Source organism: Scomber scombrus, chromosome 6 (genome assembly GCF_963691925.1).
Source record: "Scomber scombrus chromosome 6, fScoSco1.1, whole genome shotgun sequence".
NCBI classification, from domain to species: Eukaryota; Metazoa; Chordata; class Actinopteri; order Scombriformes; family Scombridae; genus Scomber; species Scomber scombrus.
Window position 1 is genome coordinate 20,889,056 of NC_084975.1, and position 24,558 is coordinate 20,913,613.

General features: G+C 40.3%; 1 protein-coding gene across 4 annotated transcripts; it reads left to right on the forward strand.

The window, feature by feature from the left end:
• The first annotated feature begins 744 nt into the window (after positions 1 to 744).
• tubgcp6 (tubulin gamma complex component 6) lies at positions 745 to 24,539 on the forward strand. Of its 4 annotated transcripts, none has more exons than XM_062421288.1 (25): positions 745 to 1,000; positions 1,415 to 2,214; positions 2,298 to 2,461; positions 2,670 to 2,883; positions 3,810 to 3,968; positions 4,366 to 4,487; positions 4,652 to 4,715; positions 4,817 to 4,926; positions 5,090 to 5,181; positions 6,742 to 6,881; positions 8,852 to 9,001; positions 9,580 to 9,661; positions 10,195 to 10,283; positions 10,808 to 10,923; positions 12,912 to 13,050; positions 13,172 to 13,258; positions 13,369 to 15,082; positions 15,424 to 15,585; positions 17,089 to 17,257; positions 18,040 to 18,181; positions 19,564 to 19,758; positions 20,393 to 20,525; positions 21,557 to 21,770; positions 22,578 to 22,771; positions 24,031 to 24,539. In XM_062421288.1, the coding sequence occupies exons 2-25, from the start codon at positions 1,435 to 1,437 to the stop codon at positions 24,120 to 24,122; spliced, it is 5,523 nt and encodes a 1,840-aa protein (XP_062277272.1). In that variant the 5' UTR covers positions 745 to 1,000; positions 1,415 to 1,434; the 3' UTR covers positions 24,123 to 24,539. The 4 variants fall into 4 exon arrangements, with proteins under 4 accessions (XP_062277272.1, XP_062277275.1, XP_062277273.1 ...); XM_062421291.1 differs by having other exon boundaries at positions 1,415 to 2,193; XM_062421289.1 differs by having other exon boundaries at positions 745 to 995.
• The last annotated feature ends 19 nt before the right edge of the window (positions 24,540 to 24,558 follow it).

A 24,558-nucleotide genomic window follows, 5' to 3' on the forward strand; every position in this document is an offset into this window, starting at 1 on the left:
CAAAGGATACCATTACTTATTATTTATTAAACCAGTGCGTAATTACGCTAAACGAATCGCAATAGACTGCATAGAGTTCACATCTTTTTGCTCCTGCTTGATGGATTATGAACAGAAGAGTCATGTCAATCCCACATTTACGACACAGTGTTTTTGAAAGTATTGCTGCGTTCACAGGCTATGGGGGTAAATACCATATAGCCAAAATGATACATAAAGTAAAAATAAAGAAGCATCGAAAGTTCTTTAAATTCTGTCTAGTTTTGATGGTTGGTTTTCTGATCCACCGCAAAAACGTTGTGAGTGATACATTTTATTTTCAAGTTTCCAAAACAGCTGAGCTACCTGCATGTAAAATAAATACTTGCAAACTGCAAATTAACTTTTAAAAAAATCATTCATTTAATTGAAAATATAATATTTTCATCCCTCACCTTTAATTACATGGACAATATGTTGTTTCGGTTTCATATATTTGATGCAGAACTACAGCAAAAGGGAAAACTGTAGGAAGTTGTGATATACATTTTTCCCTTTATCACCTGAATGCATCAAAACCAAAGCGCGGTGGCTACCATAAGGTTTACTGTTTTGTGATTGACTAACATAATTGACCAATCAGCGTGGCCTCTGCAACAATATTAGCGAATCATCGGAGGCGAGTCATTCTATTGTCCAATCACGTTCAAGGGGGCAGATTCCAAATTTGTTGTGGACTCCTGGCGGAAGATGGAAGATGAATGAAGCGTCTAGCTAGCTATTAGCTAGCACAACCATCACAGCATATAAACTAGTATTAAGATGCAGGAAAAATAAAATACAGAATAATAAAGACCCATTTTGAGCCGAGTCCGCCAGGTGGGTTCTGTTTGCTGAGCACATAAGCTAAGCTGGAGTTGATCCGGGAGTAGCTTGCTAACAACAAACGTTAGCATGCACTGGAGGTGGATGCTGCACTGAAACTGACAGCAGGAGAACTGACAACACACCACATTGTGAGGTTAATTAATATCAAGAAACATCTTTTCAGTTGCGGACGTAATTTGGTTGGCTAATCGGACATGCATGTATGATATAGTAAACGTTCGCGACTTTGGCTAAATGCTGAATGTTGCCTTGGCTAGTAATTACCTGGCTCTGCTGCAAGATTTACTTACTGACTTATGTTAGTTATTTGTAAGTGTGTAAGAACTAATGATGTGCTCCAAAAGGTTAACTCTGTCTTAGAAATGTTGGTTAATCTGTAAGTTTGCCTGGTTTCTCTAACGTTATTGGTAATTGCCTGGCATCTAGCTGCACATTTACTATGACACTAGCCTTGCACTGTGCGTCCCAGTTCCTAAAATATGTTGTTTATTTAAGTGATAAAGAAGGACATCATGCTTCAACCCATTTTGTTTTGTCCCTCATACAGGCTGAGGCAACAGTGTCACCATGTATTCAAGCCCCAACATAAAGCCCAGCTGCAACAGCAGCAGCATCACTGAGCTTCTGGGTGCCCTGTGTGAATGTAGCCTCTCTGGGGTGTCATGGAAGCGTCGTGCCCTGGGAGGAGTCTCCAGAGAGACTTTCCGCAGAGCTCTAAAGAAGCGTGCCTATGGTGCCCTGCTGTCCAAGCTATTTCAAGATGGCACCAAAGCGTCCGCCTCAGGGCCAAGTGCCATGGCTAATACACCACCCAGAAACAAAGTCCTGATGATATGTTTTGACTTGCGGGTGGCAGGGTGCCGAGAGGAAGCAGAGAGGCTGGAAGAGCAGCTGGAGAGGTTGACAGAGGGAGCATCTTCTGGTCTGAAGGAGGTAGACTCAGTCCTGGAGCTCCTGTTGCATCTAGCTGGCTCTGCACCTCCACCCCCGACCTCTTTCAGCAGGGACTACATGAGACGAGAGAGGCCTGTGCTGCGCCGGCCTCAGCCCTGGAGCTACCAGAGCGAGGAGCTGCAGAGGCTAGAGGCGCGGGCATGGGGACTAGTGTGCGGGGAGGAATGGGGGACTTTGGAGAGTTTGTGTGGAACTCAGAGATTGATGGATGGCCCACCGGGCACAGGGCTGCTCACTCTAAAGACTAAAATGGATGTGGAAGAAAGATTTGAGAAGGAGACCAGGCTGACACTGTTTGGAGCACTGCAGCACACTCGTACCTCAGACATAGACATAAGACTGGACCTGCCTCCTGTTCCTAGTAATATTGATGTAACTGGGCTCGCTATCAGAGTATGAGGCTATCGCTTAGTCTAGTTTCAAGCATTTTGTTTATTTTGACTTGTTTCATCATCATGCTGGTTGTTTCTGTGCAGGTCCCTCACTGTTTAGATCAGTCTGAGGATGAGGGCTTCCAGTCATCGTCCAATCTGACCCCAGACTCTCAGTCAGAGCCCAGCCCCAGTCCAGAGCTTGATTTATGGGAGGCCCTCCGGACGTTTGAGCCTGGAAAGCGGCGCTGCTGGGAATCTGTTGGCTGGTAGGTCACATGTCGGTTGTTCTGTAGAAAGTTTGAAATCATGAAATGAATGTTTTACCTTGAACTGACATATAATTGGACATTCTTGTTTTAAAACTTGTCCACAGTGTAACAATATATTGGAGGAGCCTGCTTATACTTATGTTTTCAGGTTTACACCATCTTTGTGTTAATACAGCACCAAATTCCACTCTGCTTCTCCCATTAGCCCACCAGGGAAAAGGGAGTCTCTCTATCTAACAGAAGGAGGCAGGGAGGCATTTGACAAGCTTTATCAACTATGGGAGGGGGAGATTAGGGTGGTCAGCACGAGTACGCCCTCTCCTGTCCTCCCACTGCCCCTAGACTCTCAGTCACAACTAGTATCTGACCTCCTCAACATGTTGATCGGAGTGGCATCCACGACCTTCCCTCTCAACCAGGTGCGTTTCATCTGTAAATGATGCGCTATGCAATTAAATTTGTTTTTTTAGGGGTCTGTCAGACTAAAGCACTGTTGCAGCATACAATTATTTAAAAAGCACACAGAAAGAAGAATCAATGGATTATTTGTGTGATTATAAACAATCCAGTAGACTGATGAAAGTATATTCCTACAAAAAAATGACAGTGTCAAGGAAACGTTCAAATCATTTGCCTGACCTTGTACATACAAACATTAGAAAATAAATTAAATTATTCCTAATGCTGAAAAACAAAACCACAGGAGAGCTTTTCTGTTGGTTTATTGGTTCCTATAAGTTTTTATATCTGCAGAAGATTAGAGTTAGTTTTTACAATGTAAATTGAATCCTAATTCTCTTGTTTACTCTCTTAGCCCCTTATGTTCTTGGTCTAACTGACTTTTATCATGACGTGTAAGCTGATACAGGAGTTTAACACTACCTTGAACACCTGTACAGTCTAATATAAACTAGTACTTTTCTAGTTCGGCATCAGATACAACTTCTCTGAAGCTTATAATGTGAGACTCTCTTGAAGGTATTTTTTGAGTATATGGTTTGTGGTGGTATTTCACTAAATTGCAAAAATATTGTTTATGTTATTGTTGTGCCTCTCCCAAAGGGTGCTGTCCAGGAGCACTGTATCTCATAAAACAGCCATAGGAAGGCCAACATAACAAACACCTGACTATGTAATGCAATCTAATCTAATAACACCACAAACCGTACTTTCATAAGTCACCATGGAGGTGACTCTATGACAGTCTCAACAAAATTCTATATTACAAGCTTTACAAAGACAGCCTTTGCTGCAGGGCTATTGTATTGGAATTGGATGTTATTAGGCTGTACTGTTATCCGTTGTATTTTGCCCACCATGTGTAAATATGTAATCTCCTTCCCAGAGTGTTCAGTTTGATGTCAGACCTGGTGTGTGCGTGTCAGGAGCCTCTGCAGAGAGTGTGTCTCGTCTCTTGGGAGAGCTGGCCCAATATGGCACCTACTACTTGAGGCTTAGTCGCTTTTCTTTACAGAATACTGACAAGAAGGGCCTGGTCTTCCAGGTACGTTTTTATAATCATCATTAATTCCATTTAGGCTGCACAATTTGCCTCTCCCTTTGCCATTTGTATTCTATGTGGGACAGTTAGTGTTTTTACCAATGTTGTTGCCGTCAGTTCAATTTAATTAAATTTCTCAAGGGCCAATTTGAAGCAAATGAGTTTGCAAAGACAAAAAGACATAAATAATCAATTCAAACATAAAAAACAGTCTAAAATTAAAATATAATGTAAGAAAAAAGATGAAATACACATGGCTAAATGGCAGTGGCTGACAATATCGAAGGCACATCATTTCAAAAAGTGCATTTGGCAATCTATAAACAAGAAAAATTGACTATTTAATTGGCTTTATATCAACATACATAATGAGATTAAATATATTGTTTGCCTCGTTAAGGCTTTTACAGGTGGTCTGAGGAAGTACCTGCATTACTACAGAGCTTGTGTTCTCAGCACGCCACACACCCTCAGCCTTCTGACTATCGGCTTCCTCCTCCGCAAAGTGGGCCGGCAGCTCAGGTGAGGTGGAACTCATTTCCTGGGGGCGTTGGCTGACATCTAGTATTAATTTTACTTATTGAAACCCCACACTTACCTTTTTGACACAACAGTCTTGTTTCATCAGAGAGGACCTTAATGCAAATATCATCAGATCAAAAATCATTGCTTTCTTTTAATCTAAGGTACCTGTCAGAACTCTGCTGTGTAGATGGGCCTCTGGGTGCCGGCCAGGCTACCTTCCCTGTGGTGAGTACTCTTTTATCTGCAAACTGCAATATGTCATCAATCATGGCTGTGTTTAGCCTATCAGATGGGATGTCAGCTCTGTGCCATGTGGCTCTCCTCAGGGTGTTAAATTGCTGTCCTACCTGTACAATGAAGCACAGAATAACTGCAGCAACGAGAACTATCCGGTCCTGCTGTCGCTGCTGAAGAGCAGCTGTGAACCCTATACACGGTCAGTTACACTCTTTATACAGACGTGTTTTCAATACATGATGATATAACCCAAGGACATGACTTTAGTTCACCGATATGTAGTGCTTTCTCTATTGATTTTTTTTCTCCAGGGTCTGTCATGTCAGGATTGTGTCTGACTGTTTTTATTGCGCTTCACTTAGGTTTGTGTCTGACTGGGTGTATAGCGGTGTTTTTCGGGATGTTTATGGAGAATTCATGATACAAGTAAATGAAGATTACCTCAGCTTCAGAGGTGAGATGATACACACGCACACAAATATCATGCTGTTCCATAAACACTTTGGTTTCAGTCAGCAGGTTCTGAAAATGAAAACCCTGCCAGACAAATTGTCTAGCAGAAAAAAATAGATTTCATTACAGCCTTTATTGCCTAGTTGGATTTGTCCTTGTGTCTATAAAGGATGTCATGAAGTTATTGGATGATAATCAGCAGGAAACAGAATCAGCTACTGTACCACAGCTGTGGGGACCTGAGCCATCTCTGCTCAGTGAGCCACAGGGACAAACACAAATGAATAATGTTTCTTTATACTTTGCAGTTGCTACACCATGCTGGCTAAAACAAAACATTTTCTTTTTAGATGTATCAGGGTTTTTTCTTACAAATTCCCTTCTTGTAATTGCCCATGACAAATCTAGACTAGCTTAATATATTAGTTTAAGTCCAATTAATGAGTTGGCTCCTAAAGGAGAGCAGAAGAGTGGAGTCAAGGCAGAGGAGACGGGGCTAGCACGGCAGATTAATACACGGGACTCCGCAGGAACCGCTGATTCACTTTGTGTATGTTGCTTATGTTGCTTTGCTCATGCTGCTCTTCAATGCCATGTCCTATTTCATCTCTATAATAGTTTTTTTTTATTGTCAAGACAAGATTGTATGAATACTTATGACTACAGTTTGATATAAATTCAGTTAGGAAATATAAAAATGAGGTCAGAGTCCTGTGAAGAAAAATAAAATACAGCTGGCTGAATCAGAGGTGCACAGGTGCATGACATGACAATAAGATAATAGTTTAATTTTTACAGATAAAATCAATTACATTTTAGATTTTGTGTTTGGATTGTTGTTTAGAAATGAAAAAATAAGATGTGCATGAATTAGGAAATTGCTTATAAATCAGTTATTTAGGATTAAATTGCTAAAGAGTCATCATGGTGACATCTTATCCCCCAAACGAGTATACACTATAACCACTTCATTTTGACAGCACTCCATAAATATGGTTTTATATGAATCATTATAGCCTGTCCAAATATTGTATGTCATGCAACACCCCATTCAAGGTCAGACCGTCACCTCGGCTTTGTCTGGCTGAGAGGTTCATTTGCTCATCGGCTACACCTCATCAACTCCTGCGCTGAACCTATGCACTTCTCGCTCCGGCTTTCTGGAGGACACACAAATGTCATTGTTCTCCTCGAAGTCCGTCGGCCAGGAAAGCAATCAGTAGCTCTGCTTTCTTGGCAAGCCGTAGGCTTTCTGTAAAGAGCTCTGGAAGCTCAGTGCATTCATGTTCTCTTTTGCTTTTTGCTTAGGATCACTGAGCTAAGCGCTAACAATTTCCAAGTGTTAATTCAAGCAGCCAGAGTTTTGCTATGCCCTGTAAGTCATACTAATAAGGAAAAGTATGTATGCCCAGTGCAGGCTGAGTATTATTCTGCCACTATTACTTTCTGTACTGTAGTTATGAGAGTGTTGTCCTGTTATCAGAGGCATAATGGACATGTATAACTGCTTGGTCTAAATTGTATGACAGCATGTAATGGGACTCTTTGATTTTTTTTTCAGACAAACACTTCTGGGTTCAAGGCTACACTCTTCACACAAAAGATGTGGAGGATTGTGTGCCCATCTTCCTGAGACACATCGCCAATGACGTGTATGTCTGCGGAAAGACCATCAACCTCCTCAAAATCTGCTACCCACAGGTTTGTTTTGCACATTTAACAAATCCATAGATGCAGATAGGGGATTTATGCAGCTGAATGTTGAATAAAATATTGCTACATATAAACTAAATTGTATTCTTAATTTATTCAGTACAAAGAAACATTTGACTGTTGTTTGCAGTGAATACGTTTAAGCATATAAAATGTTAATCCTTAAGATTACCCTACCATATTAGATTTCTTTTTCCTGCTGTTAAGATCCATTAAGTGTATTCGCTTTAGTGATGAACAGATCAGCTCTGACATCCGCAAAATCCACAATTATCCACCTGCCAACTACTTCACAGCAATGATTCTATCCATTTGGAAATCCATACTACCCGCAAGGGATGGGACAAATAATCAATATTCAGACATATAGGGACACAGTCTCCTGCAAAACATTATCAATACATCATTTATTGCAGACATTTGAACTCTGAGCATGTCTGCTTTCTGTCACTTCAGACTTTCCAATTTTCAAATATATTTATGAAGATATATTATAGATCTTGCAGTACATTTTATATCTCAGAATTGCCTGTATAATGATGGCATTGGTATTTTGCACTGAATAATGTCATATTATTCTCATGATTTACCATGTGAGTGTGCCCGCCCAGCAACTGTGTAAAGTGCTATGAATAAGAGTAATTTTTGATTGTGAATGGACCCTGAACCAGCATGATGGCAGTTAACTCTGCATGCCAGGTGAAAGCTCAGCTTCAGTGTTGCAAGTTTTTAAAAATGAAATTATAATTTTCTCACTTCTCTGTAGTTCGCCTGTCATGTTTTTCATGACTCGACCTTACTGACCCAAACCACAGGGCTCATGCACCTAACTAATTGGTATTCTGTAACTACAGTGTGTCTGTACTCATTTCCATTTGTGGTCTCTTAAACTGCAAGGTGTCTGTGAACACATGGGAAATTATGAGTTGCAAAAATGTAAATTTGAAGAGATGACTGCTAATAATAACTAATAAGTAACTGCTTTCAAGTCAGTTTGATATAGCTAGTGTGACAGCCCAAAAAATAAGTGAAATACACTAATGCTTTACTATACTGGTTTATTTTTTGATGTAGCTATACAAATGAGTTACACTTCTTAAGTGTATGGTCCCAAACTGAATGAACCATGTTGAAGCCTACAACTAACCCAATTTTCTTATAATTCAGAAATACAATTTATTGAGTATGGAAAGCTTTATCTGGTAAATGGACTTATATTTAATATTCTACGTGGAATCAGCAGCCACTTTGTTAAACTCATGGGCAACACCTTCATGGTCCTATATAGTTGCAGCTAATAATTTTTCTTCTGTGTGAGCAGCAAATCTCTGGAATAATCTACCTATGAACAGGAACTATTTTAAATCAAACCTAAATAATGGTTAAAATCTACTCAGATATGTTCTTTTGAAATATGTTGGGTTTTTTTTTAATTGATGAACTCGTATTCGTTTGTAGTATTTATCTGTTTATGATTGTTAGGAAAAAGACTTGTGATACATTTTCCCTTCTTTTTTTCCCTTCTTTTGATTGTAATTCTGCTGTGTACGAAGTGTTTTATCCATTTGTCAATTTGAAGTTGAGTTGGGACTACGGGTGCAAATTAACTGCTGAGGTAACCCCGGCACATTTACAATGATGTTATTAAACTGTCAGTGTTGATTAACGTGCAATGTCCCCTATAAATAAACAAATAAATAAAATAAATAATACATTTCTGGCAGACTAGACACTGCAAGCGGTGACTCCGGTCACTCCACGGGTGACTGTGCATGTTTTGCTATGAAAGGAACTTCGGGGTCTATGTTAAAACACTTGATGTCACCCAAAAGAGACAGTAATTAGGATTATCGGGATTATGGAATTAAATTGCATTGTATGCGGTATTAAAAAGTCTTAAATTTAACTCTGCAGAAACCCTGCTCTGGTAATAATTTTGTAATAAACTGTTTTCACAGCACTACATCTGCTGGTCGGAGCTGCCTATGCCTCGCATTGCTGTCACCTTCTCTCTGCAGGAGTTGGAGGAGATTGAGAGGGACTGTGCAGTGTACCGTGGACGTATGGAGAGGATTGCTAAGCACAGCGCCATCAGCAGGGAGGAGCAAGTATGGAGACACTTACACACTAATACTGTTCCAAGTAATGGCATCTTACATTTCTGTGATGTATCTTTCATTATTTTTTCATGAATTTATTTCTGACAAGAGCATCGGTCAAATGAACATGAAAATATGAGAATGTGTTGAATATGCAGCTAATGTGTGTAGACGTGGCAGTCAACATGGTGTATTACCTTAATAAAGACACTGTTATGTTTCTGCTAGCTGACCGTAATGGATTTTTAGAAATCAAGGGACTATAGGGAGACCTGAAATTTTACAGTATGATGAGTCATTTCACAGGTATTTCCCTTAAGATATAGAGATCATGTTTTACATAACATGATCGATGATTGTGACGCTGCACCTCAAGTACTGAGAATTTCAGCAGCAAGTCATTAAAATGATGAAGGTGAAGTCTGAAGCTTGCAGGCTGCATGATTCAGTGTAACACTCTGCTTTGTATGGCCCATATCGTGTGCACTGCTGGCTATAGCAACTGTACAGGTGGGGGAGGAAAGGTGAGCTACAGGGCAGATGGATAGATCTTTGTTAATGATGATTTCTTGTCTGTCTATTGTTAGGCCCTGAGAACAGAGCAGGCACGCCAGGAGCTGATCAATCAGGTCAGAGAGTCAGCAGCCAAAACCCTGGAGAGCATCCGCGGTTAGTGTTGCACTCAAACACACACACTTACACACTGCAAGTATAATTTTATGTGCTTGATATACATGAACATCCACCATCCCACTGAGTATACCTTTAACAAATGGCTCAGCTTTATGTATAACCTACAATCGCTTGTTGACTCTTGACTACAAGCGTTTCCTTCAGCCCCATTGATTCCTCTCAGGAGAGCAGCAGAGATGCACAGGGGCAATTACAGTGAGGAATGCTTTGAACGACTTCCAGTACTACGGGCTCTGAAATCTAATCGTCACTCGCACAGTTTAGCAAACTCCTCATATAATTTATTACTTCAAAAGATCCGTGACAAAGTTTGGGGTTGGGGGCTAGGAGGTGTGTCTGGCCCGATGCTTTCTCTGCGCCTCTGTGTTTTCATATTCAAGCGTGTTTGTGCGAGGCAGATGGTGATGGTGTTTTGTGTGTGAGTGCCTGTGTGAAAGAGACAGAGCTGTTAGGTACTTTTCGGTGTAGGGGGGTAAGCAGCCCACTGTTATCTCCCTTGCCTCCTGTAGGGCGCCAGGTGTCACAACGTCTGGCTGAGGAGGCCAAGAAGAGGGAGCGTTTTGAGGAGCTGAAACAGCACCTGGAGCAGGAGCAAGAGGTAGTGTGTGTGTGTGTGTGTGTGTGTGTGTGTGTGTGTGTGTGGTTAAAAAAAGTTGTGTGTAAGTAACAGATTTAAAACTGTACTTGAGTGAGAATGTAAGATGATGAGTAAATGAATATAAAAGAGTATAAAAAGATGGTGTGTTAGAGGAAACGAGAATAAAAAAATGTTTCTTATATTTTGATAGTAATCATTTTAGAAATGTATGATAGAAAGAAGATAATGTAAGCAAATACTTCACTCATAGCCTGTGTGACCAGTTTTTGAAGGCTATGCAATGATATACTGTGTGTGTGTGTGTGTGTGTGTGTGTGTGTGTGTGTGTGTGTGTGTGTGTGTGTGTGTGTGTGTGTGTGTGTGTGTGTGTGTGTGTGTGTGTGTGTGTGTGTGTGTGTGTGTGTGTGTGTGTGTGTGTGTGTGTGTGTGTGTGTGTGTGTGTGTGTGTGTGTGTGTGTGTGTGTGTGTGTGTGTGTGTGTGTGTGTGTGTGTGTGTGTGTGTGTGTGTGTGTGTGTGGCTCCAGTGGCGAAGTGCAGCCAAGAAGGAGCAGCAGGAGGATGACTTCAGCTTTGCCAGAGAGCTGAGGGACAGAGAGAAGAGACTACAAGCCCTGGAAGAGCAACTGGAGCAGAGAGCCAGGTCTGGCTGCTGTTATAGCCACTAATAGAGATGTTAATGTTTTATTGATAATTCATTATTTATATTAACTGACTATGGGACATCAGTTCAGTGGAGATAAATGTGTAGCATAGCAGCATGAACAAATTTAATGCAAGCATGGTGTGAAGGGTTCTCCATATGATGACCAAAACTTATTGTAGCTTGATGATATGTTCAGGTCAAAGTTCAGCAAAGCTGAAGTAAGCACCCAACCAGTTCACCTTGGCTTCTTGTAATATTCCCCCTTTCTGTATTATCCTTTGCAAAGATTTAGATATCTAATTATTTAAAATGTGCTGTCATTCGTGAAAATAAGGCTTTCATTGAGAAAAACAAAGATTTCATATTTTAAAGCCCTCGACTGATTAATCAGTTATGCATGATAAACATTGATGGAGACTGGCTAAGAAATTTGTTCAGAAGCCTGAAAGCACATATACACACAGAGGCATATGGCAGGCCAATACGCTTATCAATCCTCCATAAGCACATGCACTTGAAAGCGCAAGTATGAAGAACATTGATTGCTGGATGATTTGCACTCACATTTAAATATAAATTATTCAGTATTTAAATAAGCCATACTATTTGTAGTATGTCATCGAATATCAGACTTGACTTCAAAAATTGTATCAGTCATACAATGCGTTTAGGAAGATAAGCAGCATGTTGGAATATTTTGCCAGCCTTATCTTTGTCTAATATTAATTTGAAGCTAATTAGAGTTAAGCTACCCAGTGGCTGAATGGCCTGGTGGACAAAGGGACAATCTTATTATTAAGAGATGCAGGGTTTTCCAGAAGGATATGGAGTAGCCAGCCAATGGGAAAAAGTAGCCATTTCGGCCGTAAAAGCCCAAATTTGGTAGCCTCTGACACATTCTAATGACACTACTCCATCATATAAACTGATAGTAATTATTGCATATTTTAATGAATTTGCCTGCCTGATTGTAAACATGTAGTGAATTATTGTAAAGCAGAATTAAGCTTCTTGTGCGTTCTAGCCCACGCAAATTTAAATAGCTATCGATTTTTAAATCCACGCCTATTCCTGACTGATCTACTGTACTTAAGAATCATAAGACCATATTTATTATTTTTATTTGTTGACACCTTCACTGAACAGTTCATCAAGAGATGCCACAATGATGGTTAATGTATTGTTTTGGTCTTATTCAATGAAAATAAACAAGGTTATTTTAAGGGGCAATCCTGTGATTTATCTAGTAAATGTATTTGTTTTAAATTAGATTACTTATAAAATAAACCTATGCCAAACTCTCAAACAAACCACATGGTCACTTGACTCAAATAATGTGTGTGAGTGTACAGAATCCACTCTAGTCAACTTCTGGTCACCTTCGTCTTCATTATATTTAATTATATATTACTGCAGAGAGTTCTGTAAAATTGATGGTAGGTGTGGCAAAATATAAAAAAGTGTTCTTGGACATTCTGAACTGTGAAATTACAGTTACGGAGTGAAGCTGAGGCATAGCCTATATTTTCCTTATATCTTCCTAACATAGCCTGTTACTTTGTCACCATTGCATGTTTTAGTGTTTTTTCAATGCATATGAGAGAAGGCTCTGCTGTAAAACGCGCAATGTAAATGATGATAATTCATTCATTAAGCCTATAAACGTCTGTGTGGTGTATATGGAAAACACTTTCAGTTTACTTTTTAATATTTACTGTGCAATCAAGTTGCTGGCACCGGTGTTTCCTTAAGTAGCCTGTCATGAATATTATAAAGTAGCTGGCTGGACTCAAATGAGTAGTCAGCTGTTTGGATGGCAGCCAGTGCCTATAGAAACCACAGGGGCTTCTTAATGGCTATATGTTCAGTCTGTACATGCATGGCACTTAACTCTTTGTTACTTGCACATTGTTACTTGTAAGTTTCTTTAGATAAAAACCCACCGCTAAATTACTGACCCATGTGTTACTACACTCAAATTGTAGGAAGGAGCTGATCGATCAGTACAGCCATCTGTCAGAGGAAGCAGCTCGCAGAGAGAGACGGGCCATGTGGAGGGTGCAGCGAATGAGACTGGATGATGCTCGTGCTCAGTTCTTCAAACATGACATGCAGCAGATGCAGGTTTGTAATAAATGATAGAAGAATACACACAGAGGACAAGGTAAATATGAATGTTTATTATTTTGGTTGGTTGGTTGTAAGTAAGGTTTTTTTAACCATAGCTGTTGTGACTTCTTATCAGGCAATATTAGAGAAATATCCCTTTGGCCAGAAGAGACCTCCCATTGACATATTGCCAACACAACAGGCTACACCACAATCAACACTGGTATGACAGCACACTGGTTCTTGAACATAAATCCCTATTTTTTTCCATTTTATTATGTTCTTCTAAAGTGTGTGCCTACACATATTCAAATGAGTAACTTCTCTTAACAGGAAACTCTCACTCAGGGGTCGTCTGAACAGCAGCCAGCGGAGACTCAAGAATGTGAAGCTGCATCACCACAACATGACCCGTCTTCCCCTACCCTCAACCCCCTTGCTGTAGACCCCGCATTCATTTCTGAAGACATTGACATCAATGACTTCCTCGCCAAGTCACCGAATCCTGACGGTCAGCAGGTGGACGCAGCCCTACAGGAGATTGGCTCTGACCTACCTGAGGCCTGTCTGTCAACACAGCTTGTAGAATATGACTTCAGTGCCCCCTTTAGTCCACTTGAAGGTATCACTGGACAAGCCTCAGTTCAGCCCAGACCACGCTGGGGACCTGCAGTTCAGCCTGACTTGATCCAAAACCATCCGTCTTTTTCTCACATCCCCATTGGAGAGAATATGTCTCAAATCCAGGAGAGTTTCCCAAAAGCCAGCCTCTTTGGTCAAGCCTCCAAATCCAGCTTTCCTCTAGGCCAGTACACCCCAGAGGAACCCCAAAATACATTGAAAGCAAGTGTTAATGGACAGCCCTCTCAAGCCTCAGTTCAACTAGTAGACAGGAGTGGCTCGATGACAGACAACAAGCAAGAAAAAGTACCTGTTGTAGAACAGGAGACTGAAACAGGGATTTTGGAAAGTAAAGTAGAGGCAAATATGGATGATAATACAAAAGAACATGGTGTGGTTGATACTGTTCCTTCTACTACACCAGAGCAAGGCGACAAGGGTAATGGTGCTCACAAAGTAATGACAGATCTTTCTGACGGTGGTGGGATTGAAACACTAATGGTAAACACTCAAGACCACAACTTGGATGCTCAAGATAAAGTTGAGATCGTTTCTTCATCCAGCGTCCATGGACATTCTTTTGATGCTCACATTAATGTTGGACAGTATATATCAGAGGTATCTGCACCACTACCAACCTCTAACATCCATGGTCACGCGTCAGATTCACACATCAAGATTGGAGAATATGTTTCGGAAGTTGATGCTCCTCTACCTTCCACCAGTGTTCACGGTCACTCGTCTAATTCCCACATTAAAATTGGTGAACATGTTTCAGATATTGTTGCCTTTCTACCCTCCCCTAGCATTCATGGTCACACATCAGATGCCCACATCAAAGTTGGGGAAAATGTTTCAGAAGTTGTTGTACCACTTCCTGCTCCAAGTATCCACGGTCACTCCTCTGATGCTAATATAAAAGTGGGCGAGTTTGTGTCCAACGTACCTGAAGCAAGACCTCGTTGGAATAAGCATGGGCATACCTCAGATTGCATCCTTCAACCAGGGTGTGTGGTGTCAGGAACTGAACCAGCTTTGTCCTCTTTACCTGGAAGCTCTTACGGTCATTCCTCAGACTCTAAGTTAGGTGTTGGATGTGTGGTTTCAGGACAGGAAACAAAGCATCCTCCTCTTCCCGGCAGTGCCCATGGCCATACCTCGGACTCAAGTTTAGGTGTTGGATGTGTAGTGTCCAAAACCGATCCACTTCCATCACCGCTACCAGGCAGCATCTACGGCCACTCTTCTGATTCAACACTGGGGGGCGGATGTGTGGTGTTGGGGATGGGGATGGAGCCACAACAAACTGCGCTGCCAGGCAGCGGTTACGGCCACTCATCAGATTCTTCACTTGGAGTTGGATGTGTGGTGAAGGGGAAAAGCAAAGGAGATCAACATAAAACAGAGGACAGTGAAGCAAGTAAAGGTATTGAACAATACTAATTGACTCACAAATACAGAGAGCAGTTGTGAGGCACTATGCAGTACCATTTAGTAAGCTCAAAATCATGTAAGATGTCGTCATCTTTGATGCAAATGTAGTCCAAATTACAATCTTAACTAGATATTTGCATGTACAGTACACTTACCACTGTTTTGTTGTGCAGTACTGTACTGTGTGCCTTTGCATTAAACAAATTGAAGAGATTTTTTTCAGATTTTGAAAGATTGATATGGTAGCTTTTTGATCTGACCTATCAGTGTTAGAATAGTGCCTAACAAATGAAGGTGTCACCTAAAAAGTCATTGTTCTACATCTCTCTTCAGGTCCCAAGTCCGAGAGCCCTGGTGAGCAGCTGGTTGAGGCCACAGGGTCCTGGGCAGCTGGCTTTGGTTTGTCCCCTGGAGAAAAGTCCGAGCAGGAGTATCTATATGCTTTGTCTTGCCAGTACCAGGTGGAACACTATGAAGACTGCTACAACCTTATGGGTCAGTTGACAGCATGTTGAGTGCTAAGTAGTGTTTTTTGGGTTTTTTTTTTGTTTAGCACATATATATGTTGGCAATGTTAAATATATATAAGCATTTTTTACACACTAAGATAGATTTGTGTAGTAAGGACACAACTCTCAGGCATCTACACTTAAAGATAAGGGGTTTCCACTAGCATAACAATAATAACAGACGTGAAAAAAGAAAAGAAAAGAAAAAAAAGGAGACCCAAAAGAAAACCTTGAGGAACTCCAAATTTAAATTCTGATTTAAAAGGACTAATACATATATATGAAGCTGTATTTTAATTATTGACAACGACTCATTTCACAGCACAGCCAAACCAAAATTGTGTTTGAATCAAAAATGAAATAAATAAAAATAATTTGAACATAAATTGAATTAAGTGGAAAAATGTAATCTCTCAAAATTGATGCTGTTGTTCCCGCCCTGTATGTCATTATTAAACAAAAATAAGAATTCTTCTGCTTTTTCTGGATTTTGGCAGGGAACCAAAAGCAGAGCTTAACCTCTTTATTCATATTAATGAAACAAGCTGTAATAAAACTGGCTTATGGGCCTGATCCTCTGACAGCAGACTCCAGTTTTATTTTAATGTTAATGACGAATAGGAGCATAAGTACGTGGTCAGGGGTGAGGGTTGTACAGTATATGCAGCCTGCTTGATCCTTCATGACTCTGAAATGACTTCATTAGAAAGGAAATGTCTCCTGAAACACACCAAATCACCAAATCCAATGGTAAAGAAATGCAAATGCTACACCACATGTTTGGGATGATGCATGTACAGAGGCTGTTAAAATGTACTTCCTCAGCAGGCTGGGAGGTTGCATTAAAAGCAGTGATATTTCATGAGGGTATTAAGTCTGGTTTATGTTTGGGGGGGATGCATCATGGCTCGTTGAAATAATATCCTGTCTTCCTCACTTTGTGTTTGCAGTTCAGTCATGCTACTATTATTCATACCTTCTTCCAGGGTCTCCATGAAATCAATCAGAATCTATTCAGCTGAGAACAACTACCACACCACTGTTCAAAATCAGGAGCCCCGACTATGTAGGGAGCGTTACTATAAATACAGAGGGTGGACAAAATAACTGTAACAGCTTATAATACGATGCTGCTTAATTAAATCACTTTAGAGTAAATACTACTTTTGTGAGGCCTTTGTTGTTTTTGTTCAGATTGTATCTTAGGTGTTGTTGTAACTCTAAACTCATTTTAAAGCTTGATTTATGGTTGTGATTAATAATACTTCATTTGTATATAGCATAACATTTTCTTCATACATTCTTCATCCCCATCTATGTATAATTAATCTTAAAATAAATCTTTCTCATTGTTTTGCATTATCCATTCTGGCAAAAATATTACCTTGATATACCACACCTACCATTGTTTCTTTGCACCATCTATACTATACATTTTCTAGAAGTGTGATATTTATTCAGTGACACATCCGTCATCTTCATCTCACAGCTTCGTCTCCAGAGTGTCAGCTTCTGAAGCAGGTAACTCGTGGCCCCTGGGGCCTTCCTATGGACCCCACACTGCGCAGACCCACAGACACCACTGCTGTCCAGCTCAGCGAGATGGTTTCACTGCCAGTTCTGATAAAAAACTCTGTCACTACGCCGCTCATCACACAGTGAGTATCTGACTAAAGGAAAGCTGTGGGAGGGAAGGTTTGTTTTGTCACGTTTTTAAGCATATTACTTGCTACTGTTTAAAAGCAAGTCATCTGCTACATGAAGCCAAATAGTAAATTTAGAAGAAATTGCAGGTGTGAGGTTTTCCACTGATCTCTAGTAAATTTTCTTCTACTTCAGGCCACTTAAATTGTAGTTGAGTTCATATTGTACTCTGGTGGAATAATTTAAATTCTTATTACCTTTCATCTTTGTGGGACCTTTTTTTTTGTTTGAACATCCATCAGAACTCCAGACAAACTTGTCAGTCTTTACCTACAATATTTTTGCACACTATGCAGTTTAGCCTTTGTGTGTAAAGAAATGGCTTTCTCATCCCTTTCTGCACACAGAGGGGGTGCAGTATATGTGGCGCTGGAATTCATAGCTCAAATTTTTATTAACACATTTGTATCCCATGCTTAGATAGCGCAGTGGAGTTTGCCAAAGAGTTTCAACTCTATTTTTATCTCTTCGCTGCTGACTTTTCAGTTAAAGAGAACCTTCCCTAAATCCCACTGTTATATTATGCTCAGGAATAATTTAAGGTAATGGGATGGAGGTAGTCGTCCAAAAAGTGAAAAAAACACCAGTATATTCCCCAAGCTTTCTCCAGAGCTAATGTCTATCATCCCTGCAACCTGTTTGAAACTTGCAAGTCAGCATCATATTCATTCCTGATTCTTGCGTCTAAACTTTTCTCTCCTTATCTTGGTCACTCTCCTCCACCTTCCATCCCCAGTGTATCCTTGGTGAATAAGGCAGTGGTGGACTACTTCTTTGTGGAGCTAAGGGTGGAAAGACACTTTGAGGCGCTGCGCCACTTCCTGCTGATGGAGGATGGCGAGTTCGCACAGTCCCTCAGCGATCTACTGTTTGAAAAGGTGACGCTCTTTCTTCAGTTTAAGCATTCTCAGGGAAGCTAAATGAGGACATTTTGGAACAAACGTCCTTGTCTCCCCTTAAATTAAATACTTTTTAAACAATGTTTTTTTTGCTGATGCATTCAGTGTATTTATTTGGTGTTGAGCTTTTAGCATGTGCAGCCCATCTGAGATCAAGTACGCGTAACCTTATAAACTCATTGGCTATATGCATATACACTGAATGTGTGTATAAATATTGTAGATAGTGTCCTGAGTATACAGAGGTAGTTTTAAAATGCATGTGCACCATTTGGAGTGCAGATTTCAATAGAAAGTCACGCAAATCTCATGCCCTTTGTGAGGGTTCACATTTTCTTCTGCAGAATGTAATTTAGTATTCCAGAGGCTGTGTGTATTCTGGCTATACCATTCATAGATTCTCACAAAAGGACTGCTGCTGTGACATGTACAAGTAAAGCTGAGCGTATTTAAATCTACTATAAACAATATGTTATATATCTGATGCGACAGGTGTTAGACATTTTGACAAACCCGCTTTCGACTATCACTCTGACTCTGCAGTTCCTCTCAGCTCTGTGAAGCATGTAAGTGCATTTTAAGTTATTGACTGGTTTTAAGGCCTGCATTTTAATTGCTCATACTCAACTAGTGCTGCGTTTTTTCGGTCAAAACACTGAAAAAATACTGTATGCTATCAGCACCAAATGGCACGCAGACAAAGTCAGTGACTAGCTGGTGAACATAGTCGGTCAGATATTTCCCTCGGGAGATGGTGGAGAGAAAAACAGAGCTAAAAGGAGAGTGAATGTTTGATTTAGTTTGTCAGGTAGACACTAACAGAAACTAAATCAGTGCTGATGTTGCTCTGTATCTGCTGGATGTGTAAAGATTGCTGTATCATAACATTCACCATATCAGCTTTATACATGATAATATGTTGTTTTTATAGCTTAATGTGCTGTCTCCAAATGATTAAAAAAACCCACCTAATGCAGATTTAAGCATATTCAACACACTTAAAGTATTTTAAATCTGATTTCTCCATGTGGCTGTTTTGATGTGTCACTTTCAGGTTCCTAGACTGTTTATCATGCCAAGCTTCCCAGTGTGAAATAACATGGGAAACCTAACACCTTGGTGCTTTTCTGCCAAAACATTCATGCATTTTTGTCTCTGAGAGGCCCATGAGACAGAAGGTTTTTGCTCCAACAAAACTCTGCACCTGCTGATTTCACTTATTAGCACACCTTCAACAGGAAAGGGAAGTAATCAGCAACCTGTAGTGTTTATTTGGAATGAAAAACTGAAAAGGCAACTACAGGTGTGGAGGTACAGGAAGGCTGTGTTATCCATTTTTAACCCATGTCTCATCCACGCAGCTGGGCAGTGGCCAGACTCCCGGTGAGCTGCTGACCCCTCTGGTCCTGAACTCCATCCTCAGTAAAGCCCTGCAGTACAGTTTACATGGGGACACCCCCTTGGCTGGCAACTTCACCTTCGCCCTGCGCTTCCTGCCAGAGACTTTCCACCCTCACGCGCCCGATTCTCTCAACTGTCTGGAGCTACGCTACAAGGTGAATCAGTGTGTTTTATTGGAGTGAGTAACAGAGTGTATGTGCTTGCACAGGTGTGCTTGTCAAACTGTGAGTGGCAGCTTGAATGTGACAACCTGTCATGTTTTGACAAACTGCTCTGGCTTTTCAAAATGAGCTTATCACACACTTAAAAGGTTGAACATCATAGATTGATTGGAGTTGAGCCTTTCGGATGACATGCATGGTGACTAATGCTGCACACATTGTCCTCTCCTCTTGTTCCCTCCTGTGTTCTTCGTGACTCTTTCCTTTCCTGCTGAATCTCCATCTTGTACCCTTCTTCAATCTCCCCTCTCCTTCTGCCCCATCTATCTTTTCCCTGTTCCTCTTCCGTTTCTACCCCCCCACCTCTCACCACTCTGTCTTCCCTTCGCAATCCTCTCACCTCCTTTATAAACGCCTCTGCACTCACACCTTACTCCCTTCCCCTCCCATTGCCTCATCCGTCACTCTCCTTTTACCTGTTTTTCCCCAACTCTTGTTCCACTTCCCTTCGCCCTCTTTTCACACTCACTCTCACACCCTTACACACTTGTGTTTCTTTTACTTTTCTTTCCTTTCTTTTTTTTCTTCTTTGCTTTGGTGTCTCCTTCCGTGTTGTGTCATCTCCCAGGTGGACTGGCCGTTGAACATCATCATCACAGACAGCTGCATGAACAAGTACAACCGTCTGTTCTCGTTCCTGTTGCAGCTCAAACACATGGTGTGGAGCCTCCGTGATGTCTGGTTCCACCTCAAGAGAACAGGTGAAAAGACTCTGACTCCACCTTCCCTCACTGTTTATAAAATATTCATAGAGGGGAACGTTGCGATTCCTTTATGTTTTATTTATACAAAGCACATCTTGTGCCAGTGGGATGTGTTGTGCTTCAGAGGGTTAGATAGTATTGATCTGTGAAAGCATGTGGGCAGACTACATAAATGGATATCCTGATGGGAAAAGAAACAGTATTAAAGGGATAGTTCAGATTTTTTGGAATTACGCCACAGATCAACTGTTTGGGTCAGAAAGTAATACAGTGTTCGGTTGGTGTAGGAGGTTCTATGGTTCAGAAAATGTAGTGCTAAAGAAGAGGGCTGTCTGACAGCAGTGAGAATATTCAAAATATAGAGTACCCATGAACTGATATTGATTTTTTTTTATTTTTTTAAAGCAAGCTTTTATTTAGGTTGCTAAAATATGTTTTGCTGCTGGCCCTGTCCACAGCAGTACATTGCTTAGCTTCTGTGCCAGTACCTCTGCCTGCTTCTCCAAATTGGAAGTGTGCCGACCCCCATCCACTATAATACACTGACTATGGATAAGCACCTCATACAACCACGTTTTGAAAAATATGCACTGTCTCTTTAAGGTATTAGAGGTATGTAAAATGTGGTGATTCTATTATTAATATGGAAATGTGTACGGTTACTTAACACAGGAGTCAGTATGCTTTTTTTTGGATCATAAGCAGGACTAACACGACTGTACTCAAAGTAAATTTAAAAACTTAGGTCTGCCCGAATAACTGTAGGTTCAACTACCTGTCATTTTCAGTAATGATTCATGTGCATTGAGTTTTGTCTAAAAATACATTTAAAAAAGCCTGTCAGAATTTCCCAGGGCCTCAAAATTGAGCTCCAGTTTTTTTTTTTTTTTTTGTCAGACCAATAATAAAAAATGAAGCCCAAGTTATTGATTTTACTGTCTGATAATACAGAAAAGAAGCAAATCCTCTGATTTGACAGAGGCAGATGTTTGCATACTGATTAGTGTTCACATGCTTGTTCCTCTTAGCGCTGGTGAAAGGTGCAGGTCGCTCGGTGCAGTTCCATCAGCTGCAGCTTTACCGGCACGAGATGCAACACTTTGTCAAGGTAATACAGGGATACATCGCCAATCAGATCCTGCAAGTGTCCTGGAGTGAGTTCACAGCCAAGCTTGCTACCGCCAGCGACCTGGACGCCATCCACCGAACACACGCAGACTACCTCAACAGAGCCATCTTCAGGTGAGGGCTGGAACTACATATAAAAAAACACTACAGCATTTAAATATTCACCTTCCTAACTGAATTTGTTGGTGAATTAAAATGCAATAAATTAAAATTGTGTGATTGTTCTCTATGAACATAATGGATAATAATCCATATTATCAGTTTTTAAAATAAAATTATTGGAATATTAGAAGACAGAAATCTGCAAGTAGGAAATCTGTTCTGACACATGCAGAAGACCCTGATTTGAGGTTAATGCTCCACTTTTTCTTGTCTAGGTTGAACTGAAACCACAGCATCTGAACAAAAAATGTCAAGTTAACAAATCCCATTTCCTTTGGGTTCATTCAGGCTCAGTTACAGTTTTTAGGTTTGTGTTGGACTAAAACTCTCAAACCCCTCACAAACAGATGAAACTCAAGTGTTGCCAAAGATGATCCTTCAAAGTGTTGAGAGTTTATACAGTGTATATAGATTGCCAAAATCTCAGTTAAACAATCAGGATTTCAGACTGCAACACCACCAAAATGTGGAAAAATATTTGGGAGCAAAGTCATTTCTTCAGACTCCGCAGTCACAGCAAGTTGAAGTGGCCCATTCTGCACCCATAATTTCATATAAAATGAATCCTACCTCCTCGTAACAACTTAATTAAAATTCCAGCTGAATCTGAGACTACCTTTTGAACCCGATGAATGATTTAATCTCATTAGGAGAAGTTGTCAGTATCACACTTTTCTGTGTAGAATCTCAGCTCGTCATTTCAAGGTTCCTTGTCATTATTTTTTAACTTTGCACTCTCCTGCTCTCTTGCCTCCCCAGGGGTTTGCTGACAGAGAAAGCGGCTCCGGTCATGAACATCATCCACAGCATCTTCAGCCTGATCCTGAAGTTTCGTGCCCAGCTGATCGCACAGCCCTGGGACAGCCATCAGGGGGAGGCAGTGCACCCCAGCTTCATTGCCATGCAGCAGTCGTACAACACCTTCAAGTATTACTCTCACTTCCTTTTCAAAGGTGAGGACTTAAATAGGGTTTCACGTCCAATATAATGAGAATTCACAGTTTGGCCACATTCATCTACATTTAAATTCTGTGAAGCAGTTCAGATCCTTTGTTATTGTGATTATACTCAGATTTTTTACTGCTTCACACACAGATAAAAATGACTCAGTTGTCGCTAAGTTTAACAATTATAAAGCCAAAGTAGGTGTGATAAGAGGATCCACTTGACTTTCAATCATTAAGTGAAAAACAAAGCAACAGTAATAACAAAATAAATTGTAGGACTAAAAAGAAAAAGGCAATGAAGAGCCTAGATAATCCCACACTTTCACTGAAGTTCTTTGTATATTTTTCACTCATTTTTATGAAACTACTGCCAAATATTGCAAAGGTTTAAAATGTAGGGACCGTTTTTTTTTTCTTTCTGTTTAAACATATCAAATCTGTAATTGTAAGGTTTTAACTCCTCCAGTCAAATTTAGTGGTTGTGGCAGATAGTTTTCTTAGAAATAAATTAAGAGAGAGAAAAGAAAGGATTTCTGTGCTGAACTTTATGTGAAGTTCACTGATAAGCAAAGGATCTGGTTATAAATAAGAGGTAATGACGTCAGAAAAAAGTCCAAAATGCTAGACTTACCATCCAGGTGGAGAAAAATATTATGCTAGGTGGGCAAATTACATCGTCTTCATTAAAGCACCCTGAGACCTCTGCATATATGATGAGACATCAGCTCAAATCCCTGAGAACACGTGACACTCAATAACCCCCTCAACTGCCACTGAAGTATTTTCTCTACGTGCCGTGTTTACTAACTTACTTATTTATCATTCATTTGAATTTTGTTTTTGTCAGTCTCAGTGTCATCGCACTGCTCAGACATATAATTGTGTGACCCTGTTTCTATTCCATGTGCCCTGTCTCTTCCAGCTCTTACACTGTCATATGATGCATCTGATGTGTTGTTGTGCTCTGTTTGAAAAGAAAAACAAATACTTCTGAGACTACTACTGAAAAGAAAATGGTCAAGAATGTTAAACCAAAAAGGATGGATTTTAAAACATGAAAAAGTCTGGTTCTGAGTTTCTGAGGATTTTCATCAGTGTTTACTGTTTGAAGATTGTAGATACATTATTAAATGAAGAATGTTGAACTTGTTTCTATATGTCAGTATTGTTTTTCATTTGCTGCAGTGATGTTTTCTTTACTTTAGTGAGGTTTAAGAGTTGGGGGAAACAAAGAATTAACAAATGTCTCCCTTTTCTTCTCTCAGTGGTGACCAAGCTGGTGAACAGAGGCTACCAGCCTCATTTAGAGGATTTCCTCCTTCGCATCAACTTCAACAACTACTACAAAGACTCCTGAGCTGCTGTGTTGTAGTGTACGTGAGCTAAGTGTCACGATTTCGGATCCCATGAACCATAGTATATCACCTTTATGTGTTTACAAGGCAGGAGGCAGATGGTCAGACATGCATAATAATAAACCAGTCTACATGTCAATGTCCAAAATACATTTAAACTCCACCTGTGCTTTATTTTAGGGGATGTCAATCATCTTGCATCAATGTGCAGGATATAAACTACATCTGTGTTCTTAGTTCTCTGCCTCTAAAATTGTATGCTGCCAAAGTTTGTGATTGAGATGAAGCCAATGCCTCAAGTTATGTCTCCCATGCTCAGGTGTGCCTCCAACCATGTAGATTTTAAGCGCTAGCCCATGGGCTGCATAAAAATGAAGTGTTAAATATCTGTAAATATGAGAGGAAGATGCTTTGCTTAATAAATGTTTAAATTAAATG